The following is a 23,013-nucleotide window of genomic DNA, read 5'->3' on the forward strand; positions in this document are numbered from 1 at the left end:
GTGGTGGTTTATCTCTGGAAAGAAAGCAAGCATGAAAAATTATGCAACAAGTAGCTGAGTAAGCAACTGATACCATATGGTCCCAGTGCAGACATCACCTATATCATCTTTCACCATCTCAGAGTGTTAAAGAGAAGACTCACTGAAGCAAGATTTTAAATAAATAATAAAATGTGTAAAACAAGAAAGGCACATAGGCATGGCCATGATAATAGCTGTGTTTGGATACAATTTTTCTGGACGACATCAAATTATTCTAAGTGTTTGTGAGCTGCAGATATGTCTGATCACATTCTACCTCCACCAGGAGAAAGCTGGGAGACAAAAGTGTAATGAATGTTCTCTTCCACTCTCAGACTGGGACAATATTTTAAAAGCATGTGCCTATTTTCAGATCTCTAAAAAACATACCTCTCATATCCAAGAGCAATGAAACACGAACATGCAGTGACTTTGAAACTGGAGTTCAAAGAATTTCCTATCAATATATTAAAGAGCAAAGGAAGGATGAACGATCAGCTTTCTCCTGCAACGTGCAGCTGCCAACCAAAGACTGAAGAGGAAATAGGGCGTGCATGAAGATGCAAGAGATGGACAAGACAGAGTGCACAGTGATGCTAAACAGAGTAAAGGAAGTTCTATGGCTATTTTGTTGTTGTGGGGTTTTTTTGCCGAGAAAGATTCACTCTGAGTTAACATCCATTGCCAATCTTCCTCTTTTTTGCCCGAGGAAGATTTGCCCTGAGCTAACATCTGTTCCAATCTTCCTCTACTTTGTATGTGGGTTGCCACCACAGCATGGCCACCGACGAGTGGTGTAGGTCTGTGCCTGGGAACTGAACTCAGGCCACCAAAGTTGAGCACACCGAACTTAACCACTAGGCCATGCGGCTGGCCCCCATGGCTATCTTCACATTGCTGGATAATACAGGAACCAGCCAGAGAGACACTGAGGAAGAAGAAATAATTGTAAGAGGTGTATAAGATCTCAGGCACGCTTGCCTGCTCCCTGTCACCACTCTGAACTCTGAACCCCCTACAGTTCTCAAGTCAAGCTAACATCCACCACTCCCTTTGACACAGCAAACGAAATTAACATCACCATTTGCAGATGAAGAGATGGAAACTCTGTGCCAAAGTTAGACAGGGTTTCTCCGTGCCTTTAGAATTAATTGGCCCGTCTGCTGGGAATTCAGTGTTTCTGCAAGGTGAAGACGAGCCACCCTGCAGAGCACATGCTGCTCTGGAGTGGACAGACCTGGGCATGGGTCTCGGGCCAGTGTCTAACTGCACTTGATTCCCTGTCCTTGAAAAGATGCTGGCAATACTGACTTCGTGGGGCTCTGTGAGGACTAAATGAGATAATATGGGTAAATTCTTTGGCGTGTATTGGGAACTCAGTAGATGCTAGTTCCTTTCTCTTTCTCCTTCACTGAATGCACATTTGCTTTTGATAAAGTGAAGCAGTGCAATTGCTGACGTCCCCCGATACCAGCAATTTCAGCAGATTTATGGTTTGGTGCTCTAGCCAAAAGCTGCTTAAATTGATTGCTGCCAAAGCATATATCATTTCATTCATTCTAGATAGTTTATCTTGCAATAGATGCTAGGTGCTCTCCAGAAAGAGGACATGGATGAAGAGACACTATTAGGCTGTGTGCAAACCAATAAGGAAGGAGCATAAGGGACTGACTTTCTGAAGTTTGTTCCCCTGGTCAGAGCTGGTGGGATACGTTGCCCTTCTCTGAGGGTCTGCAATGTGCCGTGAAGCACTCAGCACGAGGTCTTTGCACCTGCTGTTCCCTCCTGTTCAGGACACCCCGATGCTACCAGCAAGCCTCCCGCCACGCCCTCCCCCTGGTTAACTTGAATTCATCCCTTCAGCTCTCACAAGTTCCTCAAGTGGAAGAACTTGAGGAATCCTCCAATGACCTCTGATCTCGATCAAGCTCTGTCATAACATCGCTTCAAAGCTGCTCACTCATTCTTTCAAAAAAACTCATCTGGACTTGTAAAATAATCTACTTCAGTGTTTATGTGAATTAATGACTACCATATCTTCTAGGCTTTATCACTTGGATTTCAGAGACTGTGTCTAGTTTTGCTCCTAGCACAGTGACTGCACAGAACACGTGTCTGGTCATCAGCTTCCAAATGGCTCCCAAATCTCTCTCTCTCCTGGCATTCCAGCCCTTGAGAATATCCTCCCCTTTCCTGTGGGGTTTGGACCTAGCGACAAGCTCCTGACAAACAGAATATGGCAAAAGTCATGGGGTATCAGTCCCAGATTAGATGATAAAAACTTGGCTCTTCCTCCTCCTCTCGTCTCTCCTCCCCTCCTTCTCTCTTTCTGTCTGCCTACCTGTATCTCTCTCTCCGTCTCCCTCTCTCTTTCTCTCTTTCAGGCCTCTGATAAAACCAGCCACCCTGTGAAGAGGCCCACGTGGCAGGAACTGAGGGAGGCTCCAGGCAAAGGCCAGCAAGGAAATGCGACCCTCAGTCCAACAGCTGGTGAAGAATAGACTCCTGCCAACAGCCACGTGAGTGATCCCAGAAGCAGCAGATTCTTCCCTAGTCAAGCCCTGAGATGATGACAAGCCCAGCCTCATTTGCAGCCTGTGAGAGACCTCGGAGCAGAGATGCCAGCCAAGTCTTGCTCAGATTTCTGACCACATAAACTAGGAGGTAAGAAATGTGTCATTGTAAGCCACTAAGTGTTGGGATAATACATTACACAGCAACAGGTATCTAACCCACACTTAACTATATATTCCTAACCTGATGGAGAAATACGTACTGGGGGAGAAATGCATACTGATGAAGAAATACATATTTACATCCAAGCAACAGGAAAAAAAAGTGGTGTTTTTCTGAGTTGTAGAGAAAAGAAGTATCCCACCAAATTCAATTCAATCTGCTTGGGCTTTGCTAAAGAAAGCTTTACTAACGAGGGGGTAGTAGAGCTGGGCTGGAAAGACAGAAATAACTCCACCAGGCAGGGAGGAGCCTCCTGGCAGCAGAAAGAGCACACACAAGTTAGCTGGATTCAGCTGGAACAAAAGGTAGTTACTGAGCGTCTGCTAAGGGCCAGTCACTGAGTGAGTGGCTGGTGACACAAATGCAGGACCCCTGCCCTTGATGGCTTGTGACTGAGTGTAATATACAAACCTACAGAGACATGTGATATGTGTCTAACACACATGTGGAGAGGGCTCTGTGCTCACACCAGGAGAGGCCCCTGCCCAGCCTGGAGTGATAGCGGAAGACTTCTTGGGAGTGGATGGAAAGTAAGAGTTATATAGCCGGCAGAGGCAATGGCACCAGCTAAGGGACAAAGTCTCAAGTACCTTATGGAGAGCGTGACATTCACACCAAGAGTTTGGAGTTGAGCCCAGAATCAGTGCAAACTATTATGAGGACGTGATGAGGTGGCCATGAGGAGTGGCCGGGGAGCTCCTACAGTACCATGCCAGCAAGACTCAGTGGTAAGTTGGGTGGGTGGAAGGGAAAGGGGGGAGCAGGGATGGTGCCCAGGGAAGGTGAGCCAGCTGCAATCACACAACAACATGAAAGGGGCAATGGAGCTTCCTTAAAAGTTTTTCAGCAGTGGGCCAGCAGGCTCACTTTGCCCGTTCTGGAAGGTGACATGGCAGCCATGTCAAGGAGGGATGGAAGGGGAAGCGGCTGAAGTGAGGAGCAGCAGGAGGGGGCTGCAGGGTTCTAAACTGGGGGATTTCAGACTGGGTTCCATGGGCCCCGGGGGGACAGGTGGCTCCCTGAGGTGGTGGGAGGGGTCAGGTGGCACAGCTCCAGCTCCCTCCTCCTACATGCATCAGAGAAGCTCCAACTTCCATCAGTTTTATATACCTGGGTTCTGTGTAAGAATTTAGGAAAAAAGAGGCAGGGTGGTAGAGATACTCTAATGAAATTCTCTGGTCTAAGTGAAAATCAATGAAGAATGAGGTCTTCCATCGCCAGGTGAGAATGGGGACGCAGAGGGGACCCGTGAGGGCAGTCCTTTGCATCAAACTAGGCCACCAGGGTGCTGTGTCTTCACACACAGACCTGGTTTTCGAGAACCTCATTCACTGAGGTCAGCTTTGGCTCTCTGCCTCAGTTTCCTCTAAAGAAACCAAACATCACAAAAGAAGACTCGAAACAGGAGACCTGCCTTACATGTAGAAAAGGGATGTTTTGAAGGAGGCCATCCTTCCTTCATCCATATGAAGACCTATCAGAAAACTTCCTGCACCACTTCAAGAACAGGATGGCTCCACCAGAGAGGGACTGTGGTAACCTAAGTCCTGGGACTGACGGCACCCCTCCTTGTGCTATGTCTTTTTGTAGGTGTGGAGACAAGTTTAGAGCTCAAACTTCACACTGGTAGCATCACCTGGCCAGCACACCTGGTGACAAGACATATGCAGACGGTAAGAGACACGAGATCAAAGATGATTCCGACTTTGTCAGTTTGTCTTGATTGGCTGATTTTGTAAATGAATATGTTGATAACAATATGGAAACCAAGAAGGGGAAGTCTGGATGGACAAGTTGGGATGTTCAGTTAAGAGCTTGCTGAGTGAGGAGCAGTTACTGGATAGCCACATGAGATCTAGGAAGAAGTCAGAAGTCATGTCTACTAGCTTAGGTTAAAAAAATTCACAAGATGCTCAAATTACAGAATTTTTTAAATAAGGAGCATTGTGTATGGTGCATATAGCATCTAAAGTTCTCTCTCTTCAGTGGCTTTTAGTCCATCTAACATTGCTAGAGAAAGAGAGAGAGAGATTTTCAGTAAATAGAGTCGACAAATGCTGCTTGAATATTGGATACTGGAAGAGTTTTCACCCACCAGGGTACCTCACAGAAAGGCCAGCTCCTCACAGAGACAGGGTCTTGCTGGTCAATTCATCAGGACAGAGTTTCTCAGAGAAGGCTGGACAATGTCAGAACGAGAAAGAAAGGGGAACCAAATTCACAGGGTAACTTTTCATCTCATGTAAATTCCTTCCAAACACTTAAATCTTAATTACTTTCCTCAATCAAATGTCTTTCTCAAAATCTCTAACTTAACTTTGAAGCCAAAATAAAAGGAAAACAGCATGTTACTGCTTTCTTTGATAACTCCAATTCATTTTCATTTCCTTGCATAGCTCCAAGGACAAGTCTATCTTTAGACTTCAGTATTATGAAAGAGAAGGATGGAGCAGATTAGGGAGTCTAGAAACAAAAGGTGAGTGATTGCAAATCATTGGCAACATTAATTGTCGGTAGGAAATTTTTAAAAAGTTTCCCTAGTATTATAAAATCAAATTTACTCTTGGCATCATACGCTTATAAAATCATAGGAAATTCACTTTGGAAGAGACCAGAGAGGCCACCACGTGCACATGTTTCTTCTCTCCAACAATGCTCCCAGCACCTTGGTTTCCACGGGGCACCCCCTATCACCTGGGAGCAGTCAGCTCTGCCCTATGGGAGCAAAGGTGCAATCTGCCTCCTCCAAGGCCCAGCCATTAGTTTTGTTCCAGTTCTGCTGTCTCGCAGAATTTCAAGTGCTCTTCGGTGGACAACAAAATAGTGGGCAGTGTGGTTTGTGGAGACTGCAGCGCGTCTCAGGATCCTCCAAGCGCCAGGCGCCCAGCAACCTGAGAGCAGTGAACTCAGCAAATGGCGGTGGGTCAGCCAGACTCTCACCTGCCCAGGCACACACCTCATCCTAACAGGCCCAGCCCTGCTCTGCTGTCGAGAGCTGCAGGGCAACACCAAGCACAGGGACGAGAGCAGTGGGGCAGCTGCACCACCAAAGCAAAGGCTTGGCAGAGGCAAAGAAAAGATAAGCTGAACAAAGAGAGGACGGCAAGAGCAGAAAAGGGAAGCAAAGTGTCTAAACCAGGAAGAACTTCTGGGGAGGTAAAACAAGAAGCAGATTCTCTCAGGTGAGGAGCTCAGTAAGTCTAAGGGAACTCCACAGTGGGATTTCAGGGTTGGGTTTGAGCCTCAGCAGCAGCATCACTGAACCATCGATGCACCATCAATGGCGGCCCCCTAGGAGAGGCATGTGAAGGTCAGCACTCCTTCACGCCTATGAAGTCTGATATTTATTTTAAAAAAGGCCTCAGGAATACGGTTCTGCCTCCTAAAAGACTATAAAAAGCTGACAAAAGAAAAATCGGTACTTTTCCTGACGGATGCAATGTGCTATTATTAAACAGTGGGCTTTGCTTAGAGTTGAGTTAGAAAATTGATCTGGAGGTTGAAGAGTCAAAGTCGGCGCTGTGAAGGGCTCCTTTTGACGTCTTCATAACATCTTCATCTTTGTGGAACTGGATTCGGCCCCCTATCTGGAGCAGTAGTTCCTTACACACAACCGCTGAGCAGCAAGAGGCCCTGAGGCCCCTCTGTGGTGCTGGCCAGCAGGGAAGTGGCTGGGCTGCCAGGTGCATCTTTACATGAGGGTCACCTGCCCCCTGGTACCTCCCTGTCTCATTCAACACAAGAATTCCAATTTCTATAATAGGCAAGCCCTGTGGTCCAGCTCCTGTCCTCAGTGTTTTCTCTCCAAAATGAAGAGTGTTGCAGACACCAGGCTGGCTTCCAGAAACCACCACTTTCCAATGCATGGATCATAAAACAGCTTACTGAATTATATGAGAAGCATCATCAAGAATCACCACACTTTGATTTTTCTTATTGACCTTTCTCCCCTTTTTGAAAATCAAGGCAATATTTACCCATCATCATCCACTATCTGCCTTATTTTCCATAATTTCTCGAATATCATGGACACTGGCTTTGTGCTCACATTGACAAACCTTTTCAGGATCCTAGAATCAGGATTAGCCTGGAGTAGGACACCTGTACTTAAAAATAAAAAACTTCTCTTTAATTTCAGAGTTGAATTAATTCTTAACATTTATTACATCTTTTCTGGTTTGAAGATGATTTTCCTACAACTGAATTTCACAAACCTGTATGCATTAAATCTCCCATGCGCACGGAACCCCAGGAAATCACAGCAGGAGACAAAAAAGAACAGTTTCTGAGCACTGACCTCCAGGAGTAGTTTAAAATATTAGGGATCAGACATATATTCAGCTAATTAGGACATGGGGAGTATGGCTTGAATGCCACAATTGAGGGTTGTTGTTTTTTTTATTACAACAGGAGCTGAGAAAAGGAATCGACTGAAAGGTAGTGGGGAGGGGGCTGTCTTCTGGAGGGAGGGAAGGCATCAATGTGAGCCTGAAAAAGTGAACACAATCTTTACAGAAAGTAAAGCTGGAGCATCATTCCAGGAGAGGAACAGGATGAGCAGAGGCATGGAAGAGGAGCGGGAACTGGGGCAATGATGTTAGTTCAGCACGCCCACAGCGTCACGTTTCTGAGGGCGTAGTGGGTGGTGAGGCTAAAAGACAGGCTGGAGGCAAACCCAGATCCACAGTGCTGGCCAAGGAGCCTTTATGCCACAGGCACCTGGAACCACAGAAAATTTTCAAGCAGAGGAGCAATAAACTCAGACTCACCTCCAGAAGGACACTGCAGCATCTGTGTGAAGGTGCTATGGGAGGGAAAGAATAATTTACACAGGAAAGCCCATTAGCAAACTAAAGTATCCCAGGCTAAACGTGATACAAGCCTAAAGAGGCAGCAAAAAAAATTAAAGATAGAAACAAGGAAAACAGTTCCTAGAGCAAAGTTTCAAGGGAGCAGAAGGCAGAGCCATCAGTGCTGGAGGGAGGGCAGGGGCAGCTGAGGGAGCCCAGGAGGACCATCCCCAGGGCAAGGATAAGGGGAGGGAGATGGGCTAAGGGAAGAGAGGTTTCTGACCAAGGCTGCTGGGGCTGGTGTGGTCTGGAGTCTGACAGCCCCCATGTGAACAAAGCCTTCTCCCCCACCACCCACAGTCCCTGAAGCACAGAGGAAAGCTCGGCATCTTCCCCAGAGGCCGGCCTCCCTTGCTCATTCTTCATTCCTCACATAGGAGGAAGAGAAAACATGTACACTTGCACTCTTTCTCCTGAACGATCATTGTTTTCCTTATACGCTCTTTGCCGACATTCCCACCTCAGTGGCTCACCTTGAGCCTTCCTGACATCACTCTGACACTTCCGTCCCCTTCTGCATCTGTGCTCTGTCCTCTCAAGAGCAAGGCTCCAAGCACTCCTGCATGGCTCACACCCCCCGATACTGGGGAAAGCACGGTGGTCGTTCCCAAAGTGGGAGAGTTATCAACAGGTTTCATGCAGCTGCTGCTGTCCAGGCTGTTCTGTCGACCTTACGACAGGGACCAGGTGAAGCCAGCGGTGTCAACAGTGGTCAGTTCAAGGAAAGAGGGAGGGCAGCGATGCAGCACCATGGCCCGCTGGCAGTAGGACCAGGACTACTGAGGAGGAGGAGCCATATTAGTGGCCATGCCCTTATTCATCGTACTCCTTCAACCACCAATGAATGTTTGAGATCAGCGAGCGATAAGACCTGGCTACAGAACACCACGGTTAAGAGTAAAGCCCTGGGCCAGCCCCGTGGCTTAGTGGTTAAGTGTGCGCGCTCCGCTGCCGGCAGCCTGGGTTCAGATCCTGGGTGCGCACGGACACACTGCTTCTCCAGCCATACTGAGGCCACATTCCACATACAGCAACTAGAAGGATGTGCAACTATGACATACAAACTATCTACTGGGGCTTTGGGGGAAAAATAAATAAATAAAATTAAATTTAAAAAAAAGAGTAAAGCCCTGAGCACAGTGCCCTGTAGTTGATGTTACCCCAGGCGGGTTCTGTATACAGTCAACACAGGTATTCAGTGTTCTGTGTCTGGCATTGTGCAGACACTAGGATGTGTTAGTGAACAAGATGATAAAAGTCTTGCCCTCCAGAACACACATCCTTAAATATTACCCCCCCATTTTTGTTAACCTGCTTCTAAGACTGCTTCATTCCTTCCTTCATTCATCCATGGCTCCCCATTCACTAACTGGAAGTCTGCTGAGTCACACACCTGTGCTGGGTTGGGGGATGGAAGAGAAGCACAAATCTGTGCCCTGGGGGACTTCTGAGTCTCATGGGAGAGACAGGTCTGAAAACAAGTGGTTATCAACACATGGAGGTGTCCACAGGGGTTACAGGGGAAGGGCCAGAATGCATGGGGCCCATCTTGATATGGGACTCAGCCCCTGCAGACCTCACTCGAGGTATGAAACGGACTGCAGTAGCCAGGAGGGGCTGACAACAGTGGGTGTCTCCCTGGGAGGTACTGCTATTCTCCCTTCTCCGTAAGTCCCTCTCAGCCTGGGGTTGTGTCCAGTGTCCCATCCCAACACCCCCTTGCCCTTCTAGGAATCCTCACTGCCCGTGAGCTGAGAATGGTTGCCCACCTGGTCACAGTCTCCAGCTACAGCTTCTTCAGAGCCAGTGAACAGGTTGGCTTCTCAGGATGGGGAATGCAGGAAGCATCACTCACAACCCTAAGACCAGCCTGGGGTTCAAGTCCTGCTTCTGCTTCCTCTCCATGGGAGGGTCTCGTGTTCTTGATTATTAAGTGGAATGGTGATCCCTCACTCAGAGGGCTGTTCTGAGACTAGTGATACAGTATAAATCAGAATCTAACTAGGAGAGCAGCTGTACAAAGAGGGAGCTGATCCCACCGAACTGTCAGTCAGAGTCTGCTGTGATGCTGAGTCCCGAGAGAGGGGTAAGGGCGGTTGGTGAGCTGCAGCCTCCAGTAAGTCAGTGTCATAGGGAAAGTGACAATCTCATAAATGAACAGGACCTGAAAAATAGGGGATGGGCTCCATGTTAGTTTGCTAGGACTGCCATATTGAAGTACCACAAACTGGGTGGCTGAAATAACAGAAACACATTGTCTCACAGTTCTGGAGGCTGGAAGTCTGAGATCAAGGTTTTAGCAGGGTTGGTTCCTTCTGAGGGCTATGAGGGAGCATCTGTTCCTGGCCTCTCTCTTAGCTGCTGGCCATCTTTGGCATTCCTTGGCTTGTAGACCTCTGCCTTCATCTTCGTATGGTGTTCTCCCTGTATGCACATCTGTCTTCAAACTTCCCTTTTTCATAAGAACACCAGTCTTATGGATTAGGGCCCACCCCACCCCAGTGTGACATCATCTTAACTTAACTAATTACACCTGCAATGACTCTTACTTCCAAATCACATCACATTCAAATGCACTTAGGAAAGGATTTCAACAGATGATTTGGGGGTAAGGAGTGGGACACAATTCAACCGAGGACAGTCCCCACAACAGGATTTGTACATGCTCTCTGCTGCCTCCAAGGAACTAGAGGGGATAGACTGGTCTTCCAATCCTTTGCATCATCAGGATAGAGCATTATTTTTGAAAGATAAATGACATAATTTACCTGTTTAGTCCCTGTTAGGTTTCCTGCCGAACCTAGAATAAAATCCAAACACCTCGCCATGGTCTACAAAGCCCCACTGTGATCTGGCGTCTATGGGCTCTCATACCTAAGCTCCCTCCACTCTCACGTAATGAAACATTGACTGTGTGGTCTCATCCATGTGTTTAATTTCTTCAGGGATCTGTCCACGAATTGAAATAATGGTGTTCGTGTTGGTTCAATGTTTTACGCCACAGGAGTTGAAGTCGCATAAACGCTGTGGCCTTATTCATTCTCTTCACCACTGTGTCCCCATTACCTGCCTCAGCATCTGGCACACAGCAGATGCTCAGTCACATTTACTGGATTAACAAACTTTGTTAGCCTGTGGGTCACCCTTGACTTCTCTCGTTCCTTAATGCCTACATGCAGTCACTTATCATGTCTTGGAAGTTACAACTCTCAAATCCACACCCTCCTCTACAGCTCGCTGCCACTACTCAGGTTCAGGACTCACCATTTCTCACCCTAAATTTCCATGAAAATCCTAACGCATCTCCCTAAGCCAGTCTTGCCAGCCACTACCATCATTCCACACAATGCTACCAGAGGAATTTCTCTGCAAGATGCATGTGACCAACCACCCTTAGGATCCTATAATGGCACCTTGCCACCTACAGCAACACCTCAGCATGGCACACCTGTCCTCCCATGCTCTAATCCGGAGATGCACACCCCAGCTGTAGCAAACTGCATGTGGTTCCCTGTCTCTAGGCAAGCTAGACCTGTGTGAAGGCTTGTGGGAACCTCGTAAAGGTGAGATGGGAGAGTTTCTTCAGACTCTCTAATAAGGAATCCAGATCCAATGGCCCTCCCTTTCAGAAAAAGGTTTTCATATACAATATAAAGAAGGTGCTCTTTTCAGAGGTACCTCATGTAGACCATATTGTGAAGAATAAGGGATATAAATTGTGAAATATCCAACAGAAATGGAAAAGTTTGAGATAAAAAGAAAAACAAGAAGCTATTCACACATTTGAAGGAGTTAGTGTGCGAGACCACTGCTGACAAAGGACAGACGTCTTATTATTATTACAGATATCTCAGTGTTCTTAAATCGCTGAAAAGTTCACATCCACTCACACAATGGACATGAATGCCCCAGCCTACCAGACAGCGTCTCTAATGACATTTTGTATAAATGGCAAAAAAGTTCCAAGACATCAGGGGAAAAAGAAAAGAGGACGTCTAGTGTAGGTTTAAAATGCAGTGGTTTTACATGTAAGACGTGCCCATTATCACAGCTCACATTGATTTCCTCTCACGTTAAAGTGTGAATGGTGTTCTGTCATCTTCCAGATGGATGGTCTTTGGGATATGACATGAGGGTCTCAAACCTCAGCTCCATTAGCCATAAGCTTGGGTGGTGACATCAATAACCTCATAGGTTGATGGTCAGGATTAAATTGTTGAAAGAGTGGAAGCACTGAGTAAGTGTTAGCTGATATTATTAGAGCAGAAGAAGTGAATCTACTAACTAATGAAACCGGAAGCTGAAGACAGCAAAGTGTAGGGTGTGCAGGAAGCGTGTGTGTTCACACAAAGGTATACTAATGCATATGAACGTGGAGAGGCAGAGGGTGAAGATGGTTTTTATTCATTCATTCGACAAACACTTATCAGGGCCTCTGGACTGAATCCTAGGAGGATCAAAAAGAGATGTGAGTGTTGGCCTCAAGGGCTCACAGTCAAACGGGCATCTGCTACAGACCGAGGTTCGCTGGATCTCAGGTTTAAAAAGCCCTTAAACATCTTCTTTCTCATCCTTGGAGATTTTTTTTTTTAAGTTCCAGAAATCATTCCTATTTACACTATGTGGCTCCTCCAGTGTGTATTCTATTGATTTAATATGTATATTTTAGATGTTATTATAATTATTTCTACTGCTGTTATCTTGGAGAGGGTTTTTCTGTCTAGAGGTGAATTAAATCTTGAACACATAAGCTTTATGTGTAAAAGTGTCATTTTTCATTTCTTAAAGGAATATTAAAACTACATACAGATCATCCTCTTAAACAACTGATAATGGACAAGTGCTCTGTTCCTCTACAGCTAATATTGCTAGAAGAAATACATAATTAACTTCCATTAGGTTCCCTTAAAAAATCAGTTTTTACAGGAAAAAACTGGACACACTGGACTCCAGAAAATTCTCTCTTCTTCACTAATCTGAAGCATCTGGGAGGGTTACTAAAGCAAGAAGGAAATTCAGTGAAGTTTCATTAGGGCTTTCCTCTTGGCCCCAAATTACCTCCTTGCTGTCTACTGTGAATCAAACCTTATTCCATCTAAATGTAACATTTCAAACCAAAGGTGCATGGCTATGATGGAATAGTTTGTCATAGACCAATACCCCCACTAAGAACAGACAGAAAAGTTAGATAAAACATACATTTAAAATATCTATTTGAAGAGGCCAAATTCCGAGAAGGCAGGCTCACCAGGGGAGACCACATTTCCCACACGTGGCTTTCTCCCCAGGACTCATCTCCTGGTGCGGTGGCGCAGGATGTGGAGAAGCTGGGTGGAGAGCGGGTTGATGCAAAAACTGCAGTTTTTTTGGGGCAGCCAAAGAGCCCTATTAAATAGGAGAGGCTAAGGCTTCAGAGGACACAAATGATGGGGAAGTGAGCCAAACAACAGTGGTTTCCCTCAATGCATTTAGTGACCACATAGAGCACTGAGCTGCAGAGAGAAGAGGTTAAAAAGCAGTTGTAAAAATGGTTTAAAAAAAGCAGAATTTTCATCCATTTATTGTGCCAGAAACACAAAAATTAGAGTTTAGGACCTTTTTGGAGTGGAAGCATCCCAGGGCCTCCGTTGAGATCCTTGGGGAGCCATCCCAAAGAAGAAGGGGAAACAGAGCCCAACCGAGCCTCAGCAAAACTAGAGACCAGCCGCATGCCCGCTCCGACCTCCAAAGAGAGAGGGAAGATCCCCTGAAGCCTCTGTAGGTTTTTGTACACAATCAAAACTACCAGGAGTACCAAAAACTAGGGCCAAGCAATAAAACAGAAAATAGAAATGATACCACAGATACTGCAGCTATCAGCCATGAATTTAATGATTAACGTGTTCGAGGAAAATAGATTGTAAGAGGGAGAATTTCACCAGAGAACTGACATCTATTAGAGACAATCAAGTTAAAATTTTAGAAATGAAAAATAAAGTAATTGAGAAAACTTCTGAAACTGAATCTTCAATATTAATATCAATAAAAGCAGAAAAGTGGAGGGGAGGAGAACAAGAAGAAGAAGAAATTGTCATTTTCCTCTTTTTCACTGATTGTTAAATGAATATTTGGGAAAAAGTCATAATCTGATCAGGCTTTAGCTTTATGATCAAAATCTCAATAACAATTTACATCCTTAAATCCTGTACACATCTCTAAATTGTGCCTTTTTCCCATCATAGGTTCTTTAATTTGATTGTTTTAGTCTCTCTCATATTCATCCCTTTTTATTATTATTGCCAATTCAATTCCCGAGATCCACTTACACAGTCTTTTCTCTACTTTTAAATTGCTTCTATTTTTTTATGAGGTCCACTTTGAAGCACTTTAAATGCTCTTGAAACTGTGTAGTTTGGTTTCATAGATTTAGTGGGTATATGTGATATATTCAGCAATGGGAGAAGAAGTCCTTTATCATTTTGACTTCCAAGCAAAGTGCTCAGAGCGCAAAGGTTAAAAATACTCATCCTTCAAGAAGCAGCGCTGCACAGAAAATTTTAGGGCGGTGAAACTATTCTGTATGATACTATGATGGTGGACACATGTCATTATACATTTGTTCAAACCCTAGATGGACAACACAAGAGTGAACCCTAATGTAAACTATGGATTTGGGGGTGACAATGTGTCAATGTAGCTTCATCAGTTGTAACAAATCTACCACTCAGGTGTGAAAAGTTCATAACGGGGGGATTATGCATGTATGGGAGCAGAGGGTATATGAGAAATCTCTCTACTTTCCTCTCAATTTTGCTGTGAATCTAAAACTGCTCTGAGAAAATAGTCTTTAAAAAATAAAAATTTAGAGCCAGCCCCGATAGTCTAGCAGTGAAAGTTCTGTGCTCTCACTGCTTCAGCAGCCCAAGTTCGCTTTCGGGTCATGGAACCACACCACCCGTCTGTCAGCTGCCATGCTGTGGGGGCGGCTCACACAGAAGAACTAGAAGGACTTACAACTAGGATTTACAACCATGCACTGGGGCTTTGGGGAGAAAAAAAAAAAAAAAAGAGGAAGATTGGCAACAGATGTTAGCTCAGAGTGAATCCTTCCTTGCAAAAACCAACAATAATAACAAGCAAAACAAGTAAAATAAATGTTTAAATTAAAAAAAAAGCAGCAGCTTGGAAGCCTCTGCCTCATGAAGCCTTTGAAACCTCCCTCAGGGTGGTTGGCTAGTACCTCCTCTGGGTTGCTTGGCATGGCATCCATCTCTGCTCTGGCCCCCTGTGTACCATGACGGTTTGTTTACAGATCTGGAGTTGCTCCCCCAGAGCAAGAAGTGGGACTTTGTTCATCTTTGTCTTACCCACATCCAGCACGGAGCATGACATACAGTGGTCGTATGGCAAATGTTAACTGAATGAACAAAGACAGAAATAGGGAAATTCGCCCCCATAGAACATACATAGCAATTAACCATTTAGATATGTGTATGTGTGCGTCTAGATCTAGATCCACTTTTTTTAACAAACCCTTGCCTTCCCCTATGCCTTGCTTAGCTGAGGTAAGTTAGCAGCACATTATCTATTCCTCATGGAAGTAGACATGGGAACAGCCTAGAAAACTGAAGCTCTGCTGAGAACTGACTATAAACGTCTCACTATTTCCAGAGTAAAGCATCTCCTCTCATTCAGCTTGCCCACTGTTGCCTGGATAGTGGCTTCAGTTTCACAAGATAAAAGGCAACCAACATTTATTGGTCCACCCTCTTATTAAAATACAGATGCATCCTAGGAAGAAAAAAAATTGGATCAAATGAATTTTCAAGATATTTAGGGCAATTTTTTTTCTTTTTTTTTTTGCGTTGAGGAAGATTCACCCTGAGCTAACATCTGTGCCAATCTTCCTCTATATTGTATGTATGTGGGTCGCCACCACAGCATGGCTGACGAGTGGTGTAGGTCCATGCCTGGGATCTGAACCCAGGCCACCGAAGCGGAGCACACTGAACTTAACCACTAGGCCATGGGGCTGGCCCCCCAGGGCAATTATTTTTAATGAAGGGTTAATTGGAAAAGATTTCTACTCAATCCCAGCTGTTAAAAGTCTAACACCGATAATTGGTTGAATCTGCCTCAAGACATACACAACACTGATGCTCATGCATTTTTCTCAGGGGATGGACGTCTTACAATGCCTCAGACCATTTTGATTAAGAACATTCTCCACCCTTTAATGGAGGGGTCAGAGCTAATGATTTTAAATCATGATTTTAAGTCATAATTTCAGCTCTGTGTCATAAGGGAGAAAGAGGATCTGACTAGAGATCTTGCTGAAATTGAACTAATCTCATGAAATCTGACCTGCACATATCTAAGATGGAGGTGGGTTTGCACACTTTCCAAGTGCTGGGATCAGTCTGGGGCAAATCCAAGGACGATGCCTGACTATTCAGCAAGGCTTCAAGTTCTCAGTCCCTGGCAGGTCCAGGGTGCTGCCCAGCTGCACCCACCCCCTTGGCATTTGAACTTCACATCAGTCCTCACCCCCCAGCTGCACCACACATCCTGCCATCCTGCCTTTTCTCAGAGATCTTGCCACATTGTTCCGCCTGGCAAACTCCTGCCTATAGGTCAAGTTTCAGACTGAGAAGACCTCATCAGAGAATATTCCAATTGCTGCTGACTTTCCCAAGGAGGGTGCCTGCCATCAGCAGTCTTCATCACCTGGTGGATGACTGTCACTTACTTAGCCTCCTCCTCCGCAGTCTATGATTTACACGCAGAAATTTCCATTTGTTCCAATAGCCAAGCTTAATACAGGGCACAAAGTAGATTTCAAAGTTATAGGAGTTCATAAAAATCCCTAGATATACGAATGCAAGCACCTGTTCCTAAAATAATTTTGTAACCATATATCTAAAGAGGCACTTCTTTTTTAGCGTTAGACTTAAATTAACATTAGAGATAAAGGTGCTGAATTAAGTGTTGTGGAACAAATGTAAGAAAATAAAACTACAGAATAAGAAACAAATAAACTAAGAAGTGATTACTCTCTTTTTGCCCTCAGCTGAATCATTATTTATCAGGGAAAGGGAATACTGCATTTATCATTTACATTTTACTACCTGCAGCCCATAGGTCATGTAAAGGGAATTCCCTTTTATCCATTTCACCTCTTAGCTAGTGCCCCATATGCAGTTTGTGGAGGACCTGGGGGAATTTTTTAAGTGAGTCACCCATAAATATAATTTTACCCCTCCATGGAAACTTTATATCATCAGAGAAAAGATGAACACTTTTAAAATCTGGCAATGAAAAGAAATGATTTTGCTACTAATTTTGGAGGGATTATTTCCATCCACAGAACATTGCAATGAAAGGAAGGCATCTAAGTCAGCATTTTGGCAATCCCCCATCCTCAGCATCACACGTCCCCCAAAGCAGGAGCAAACACGCAGCTGTGGGCATAAACAAGGCCCCAACCAGAGGAGTTCCTGACACCACTGGGTCCACAAAGGCACGTGCTGCTCCTGGAACGCGGCACACTGCACGTAGGGAGGCCCGTTTCCTGACAGGACATGTCTACACTAACGTACTCCAACACTCCAGCACTTTCCTAATGGCTAAAACTAAAAAACAGGGAAGGACTTCTACATGCAAACAGTTACTTCAGGAGCTCATTTTGCTTTTAAGTCTGTGGAAATACCCTACTGGGGAAATCATATATTTGGTCCCATACTTTCTCCCGTAAAAAAAAAAAAAAAGACAGTTTATTTACCCTCACTCTTCAAACTGAAACAGAAGTATAAACTGGGTAATCTCAGATCCTTTCCTGAGAAACACTAAAAGTCAGGTCTCTTGGATCTTGAAAAAATGAACTAAAAGTCAAAAAACTGTCATTTACATTCATCCCTAGGATTAACGAGGTCAGATATAGCCAATAATGCATAATTACAAACAATCCCATCTGAAAATCTATATGCAGTAGATTCGTGTGTGGAGACGAGGGGCCAGACACTTCTTAATCATGAGAGCAATGCTTCACTGCAGTGTCACAAGCTCAGCCTCCTGACTTTTACCATTTTCAATATTTAAACTACCAAGAAATGCTACAGATTTAAGAAGCCAATTGTGAGTTTTAAACCTGCATGATAAATCTCAAACAGAAATCCACAATGAGACTGTAAGCAAGAACTGATGCAAAGCCCATCAGATTAGAAAAGAAAATAGTTTCTTACCATGTTTATTGAGGACACAGGACCAATGCTGTTAACATAGATGTCAACATCAATTACGGTCGGTTTTACTGTGGAGAGAAATACATGTATTAATACTTTGTGCCAGAGAGACCGAGGAAAGCACTATTCAACTGCCTTTGACTCATGCACTAACACCTCAAAGATATGTTGGAAGGGGGTGGATTTTTCTTTGAGATTTGTCTTGTAACTACAATTCAGACCCTGCCTGTCTTTCCTTTTAAAATTCTCAAAGGATGAGAGATTTGTATTTGTTTTTAAAAGATTCTAGGAAATCAAGATATTTATACACTGCAAGTTGCCAGTGATAGATGACTATAGATAGTCTGTAACATGAGTTACACTGATTATATGGCAAAAAAAAACATAAAAAGATGAAATATAAGATACTGCATAAGTAATTTAACGTCAACGTTTTGCTGTGAAGCCAAACCCAAGTGATGGGCAATATCAGAGATGCACTCAGATTATTTATCCATCACATGGCTGCCTAGCTATCATCCCAAAGCACAGCAACTCAAAACCAAGATCTAGAGAGTAGTACAAACATCAAAGGGGAATAAAAAATATTGTATATTGTTATTATTATGACTTAAAGACACATATACACATTTATCATAGTCTTAAAATCCTACAATTCAAAAAAGAGTAACACTTTAGTGAGTCAAGGAATTACAGTTAGAACTATGATGCATAAAATTTATATAATTAGAAACTGTAATATTTAACATTGTGCATCAGAGGTTAAATTGTCTCGTTTCGCCTTAAAGAAAACTAATTTCTGTTCCCTTGGCAGCATTGGAATTTGGGAAACCAGTAATGAGGATGCTGAGATGAACAACCTCTGAGTCAGGGGCCCATGTCCTCTGAAAGGGAGAAGACGCCCTTTCCTCAGTACTCAGCAACTGATAAAGGGGAGGACAGCACCAATTTCAAAATATTTCTGCCCAGGAGGAACATGAACAAGACTCCTGAACCTTTGCACATGAAATGGATTGTTTCCATGGAAACAAGAATGTTTGTATCTACAATTATTTCAATGAGCTTCCTTCAGTTTCACTAAATAATCACTCACAAATGGATTTCTGCACTCTATTTTGGAATGACGAGTGGCACTTCTGAGCTCAAAGTCCCTTGTTAAGTTGCATATCCAGCAGTCTGTAGCCTGAACCATGTTTTCCAGACCTCCACGAAAATGAAAACAATGATTATCATTTTTAACCAACAACTCCAACATCTGTCAGTACAACCAAGTCACGCTAGCTTCAAAGGGCTGTTGGCATTTTGGAAAACACCCCAAGCCAATTCCATGCACTATGTATATAGTGCTTAAATTTCATAAACGGACTATTCTTCATTTTAGGCTGAGCTTTACTAACTACTATGAATAGGAAGAAGCATATTTCTTCAACTTAATTGGATTCGGCAAGTGTTCTGTCTCCCAACACTGCATAACCTTTGGTGATATCATATGAAAGGCTGCGGTAAGTCAGTCAATTGAGGACCTACTTTCTGCAAGAGACTTTTCTGGTTGTTTCACGGTATTTATTAAGCTTCCAGAGCTTTTAATCTCATTAAATAAAAAGGACATACAGACATAAAGCCTTAAGAACTTTAAGTGGGACGTGTCAAATGAGTATTAAGTGCAATAGTGCAATAAAGATTTTAAGAGATAAGAGTTTGGAATAAACACACACACATATGCACACACACGCACACAAAACCCAGGGGAAATGAACTGTTTTAAGCCAACACTCTTTTAAGCAGCCTGATGCTAAAGTAAAAGGAGCATTTAGGAAAGTGGCTCTAACAGTGGTACAAGGTACAAGTGTTACAAGCGGCTCAAGTTTTATAATTCAAAGATTCGAGAGTAAGCCCTGACAAATGATCTTCAACAAGGGTGTCAAGACCACTCATGGGAAAAAGGACAGTCTTCAACAAATGGTGCTGGGAAAACTGGACATCCACATGCAAAAGAATGAAGCCGGACCCTTACTTTACACCATATATAAAAATGAACTCAAAATGGATCAAACCTAAACATAAGAACTAAAAATATAAAACTCTTAGAAAAACATGTAGGGGGAAAGCCTCATGACATCGGATTTGGCAACAATTTCTTGGATATGACACCAAAAGGACAGGCAACAGAACAAAAAAATAAATAAATTGGACTACACCAAAATTATAACTTCTGTGCATCAAAGGACACAATCAACAGAGTAGAAAGACAACACACAGAATGGGAGAAAATATTTGCAAATCATATATCGGATAAGTGGTTAACATCCAGAATATAAAAAGAACTCCTACAACTCAACAACAAATAAGCAAAGAACCTGATTTAAAAATGGGCAAAGGAGTTAGACATTTCTCCAAAGAAGATACACATATGACCAACAAGCGCATGAAAAGATGCTCAACATCATTAACCATTAGGGAAACGCAAATCAAAATCACAATGAGATACCACTTCACACCCATTATGATGGCTACCATTAAAAAAATAACAATAACAAGTGTTGGCAAAGACATGGAGAAACTAACACTTGTGCACTGTTGGTGAGAATATAAAATGATACAGCCACTTTGGAAAACAGTACGGCAGTTCCTCAAAAAATTAAACATAGAATTACCACATGATCCAGCAATTCCCCTTCTGGGTATATACTCAAAAGAATTAAAAGCAGGGATCCAAACATATACTTGTACATCCATGTTCATAGCAGCATTTTTCATAACAGCTGAAAGGTGGAAGGAACCCAAGTGCCCATGGAAAGATAGTGGATAAACCAAATGTAGTATATACATATGGAATATTATTCAGAAGCCTTACAAACGAAGGAAATACTGACTGTGTTGTATTCTTTTAAGTGATAGTCAGGTGCGGCCACAAGAGGAGAGTCTCAGGAAAACAAGTTTATTATACTCACAGGTCCTAGAGACAGGAGGTTTGGCACATCTTGCAGAGCCACTTGTGAAAGACACCAGGATGGTCAGGAATCAGAAGACGGGTCAAGGTCGGGGGCGGGGGTGGCACTTAGGCCATGATCTTAAGTGGAGTTTCTGAGGGAAAGGCACAGCAGGGCAGGGTAAACAGCTAGGATTGGCTAGTTTGAATAATTCTGTGGGCTTTGGGCTCTAGAGGTGGTCTCCAGCGGTGTGGTACCCAGCCCCGGGATGATTAAGGCATAAGAATACTGGCTCCTGGGGTGTATGGGGCCAGAAAGAGGAGGTATGGCTCTGGATTGGTTGGTTTGCATGTGAAAGGCATGCTCCTGGCTCGGCCCTTTGCTATCTCTAAGCTCTGGGAAGGGCAGTCTCTCCCTAGCCAGAAAGAATTTTTAAAATATCAAAACATCATAATATACCAAAAATTTAAAATATACATATATGTATGTATATGTATATACAATACACTAACACATGCTACAACATGGATGAACCTGGAGGACATTATGCTAAGTGAAACAAGCCAGTCACAAAAAGACAGATACTGTATGTTCCCACTTATATGAGGTAGCTAGAGTCGTCAAATTCATAGAGACGGAAAGTAGAATGGTAGGTGCCAGGGACTGGGAAGAGGAAAGAATGGGGTTTTGTTGTACAATGGGTACAGAGTTTCAGTTCTTCAAGATGAAGAGTTCTGGAGATGGATGTGGTGATGCTTGCACAAGAATATGAATGTACTTAACACCACTGAACTGCACACTTGAAAATGGTTAAAATAGTGAATTTTATGCTACGCGTATTTTACCACAATAAAAAAAATAAAAGAATAAGCTTTGGGTAGTTGGGAGAAGGATGAGGAGTTAGAGGTAGAAAGGTCAGGAATAGGGAGCGAAGGGATGGTAATTTTCTGAGTGAAAGGGGGCAAATTCTATTGAAGTAGAATATAAAATAGGGCTGATGGAATTGGTCCCCATACATTTAGTTCAAAAATCGATTCACATTTCAATTTTCATTTGAATTCTACCTTATCTGCTTGTCATTATTTCCTAAAAATTCAGAGTCAGTATGTTTGAGAAGAGTCATAAACTCATAAATTGTGCAGCGTAAATGAACATTGCAAAGATGCACTGATAAGCATCAACAACATTTGTTCCCTTGAAAGACTAAGGTGGCCCTAAGGGGAGTTATATTGACTGCACCTTCTTTTGCCTCCATCACAAAACCAATGCAAATACCCCTTTGGTTATTTTTCTCCACCTCATCCTAGAACAAGATCTGAGAACTATCTGAACTATTAATCATAAGCTGAGGAAATGACCCAGACACATAGACAGGTGATGGCACCCATCAGAGTGGGCTTGTTGGGAGAAGAATGTAGGGCCAGGGTGGGTCTGTTCACTGATGGACCTAGAGGCACATGGCTGAACTTTGCTCTCCAAAATGCTGTTTAGAGCCTGGAGGTAAACAGATTCTTTGTCGGGTTTATTGTAGACACAAAAGGAATCCTGTCATGAGAAAAAGTAAATAAATTATATTTTAATGAAAGAAAGTTCCTGATGTCAATCTCTTAGGGGGTTGGCATCCAAAACCACATTTAATATAGTATGAGGTTCCTGTTAAACCAAACTTCATCCCCTCTTGTGAAAAGAAAAATAAATCAATTTTTATTTCCAAAATGCCAAACAAGTTATGTTAAGGGGCCCCATTTAGGTGTCATAAACAGGTACTTCCTAGCACGTGTCTAAAATGCCAACTCTGAATAAAACAGGCAATAAAAACATTTTTGTGTTACCTGCCACCAGTTTACAGTTTCTCAATTTGATAGAATTTAAATCTTAACAAATATTTTTCATTTTTCTGCCTGACCAAGTTTGGTGGTTACTTTTCGGCCCTGGCCCCCCAGAGGTGGGCACCAATGTCACTCAATGAATCAAGTATGTCACACCCCTCAAAACAAGGTCGACTCTGAGCTTCTCTCCTAACAAGGAAAGTGGCAGCCTGGCTGATCTGACTCCAGATCTTCTCTTAACTTTCCCAAGGTGAAATGGAAAGTTATATCCAGCTGGCTTCTTAAAACTCCCAGAAGTTTCTCTCTAAAACCATAGAATTATGACGGCATATTTTACTTTACAAAAATTGGGGGAGAAAAGTAAAAAGACAGTAGAAAACAGAGGAGTTAAGCTTGGCACACTGTGGATTCATGGGGCCCTAGGTCT

General features: G+C 43.4%; 1 protein-coding gene across 1 annotated transcript in view; it reads right to left on the reverse strand.

Annotated features, from left to right (window-relative positions):
* Positions 1 to 23,013, reverse strand: part of GABRG3 (gamma-aminobutyric acid type A receptor subunit gamma3) — a 634,800-nt gene that overhangs the window by 562,110 nt on the left and 49,677 nt on the right. Inside the window, exon 3 of the mRNA XM_058542243.1 lies at positions 17,828 to 17,895. Coding sequence (XP_058398226.1) covers positions 17,828 to 17,895 — 68 coding nt within the window. The remainder of the gene's footprint in view (positions 1 to 17,827; positions 17,896 to 23,013) is intronic.

This window comes from Diceros bicornis, chromosome 5, assembly GCF_020826845.1.
Source record: "Diceros bicornis minor isolate mBicDic1 chromosome 5, mDicBic1.mat.cur, whole genome shotgun sequence".
NCBI classification, from domain to species: domain Eukaryota; kingdom Metazoa; phylum Chordata; class Mammalia; order Perissodactyla; family Rhinocerotidae; genus Diceros; species Diceros bicornis.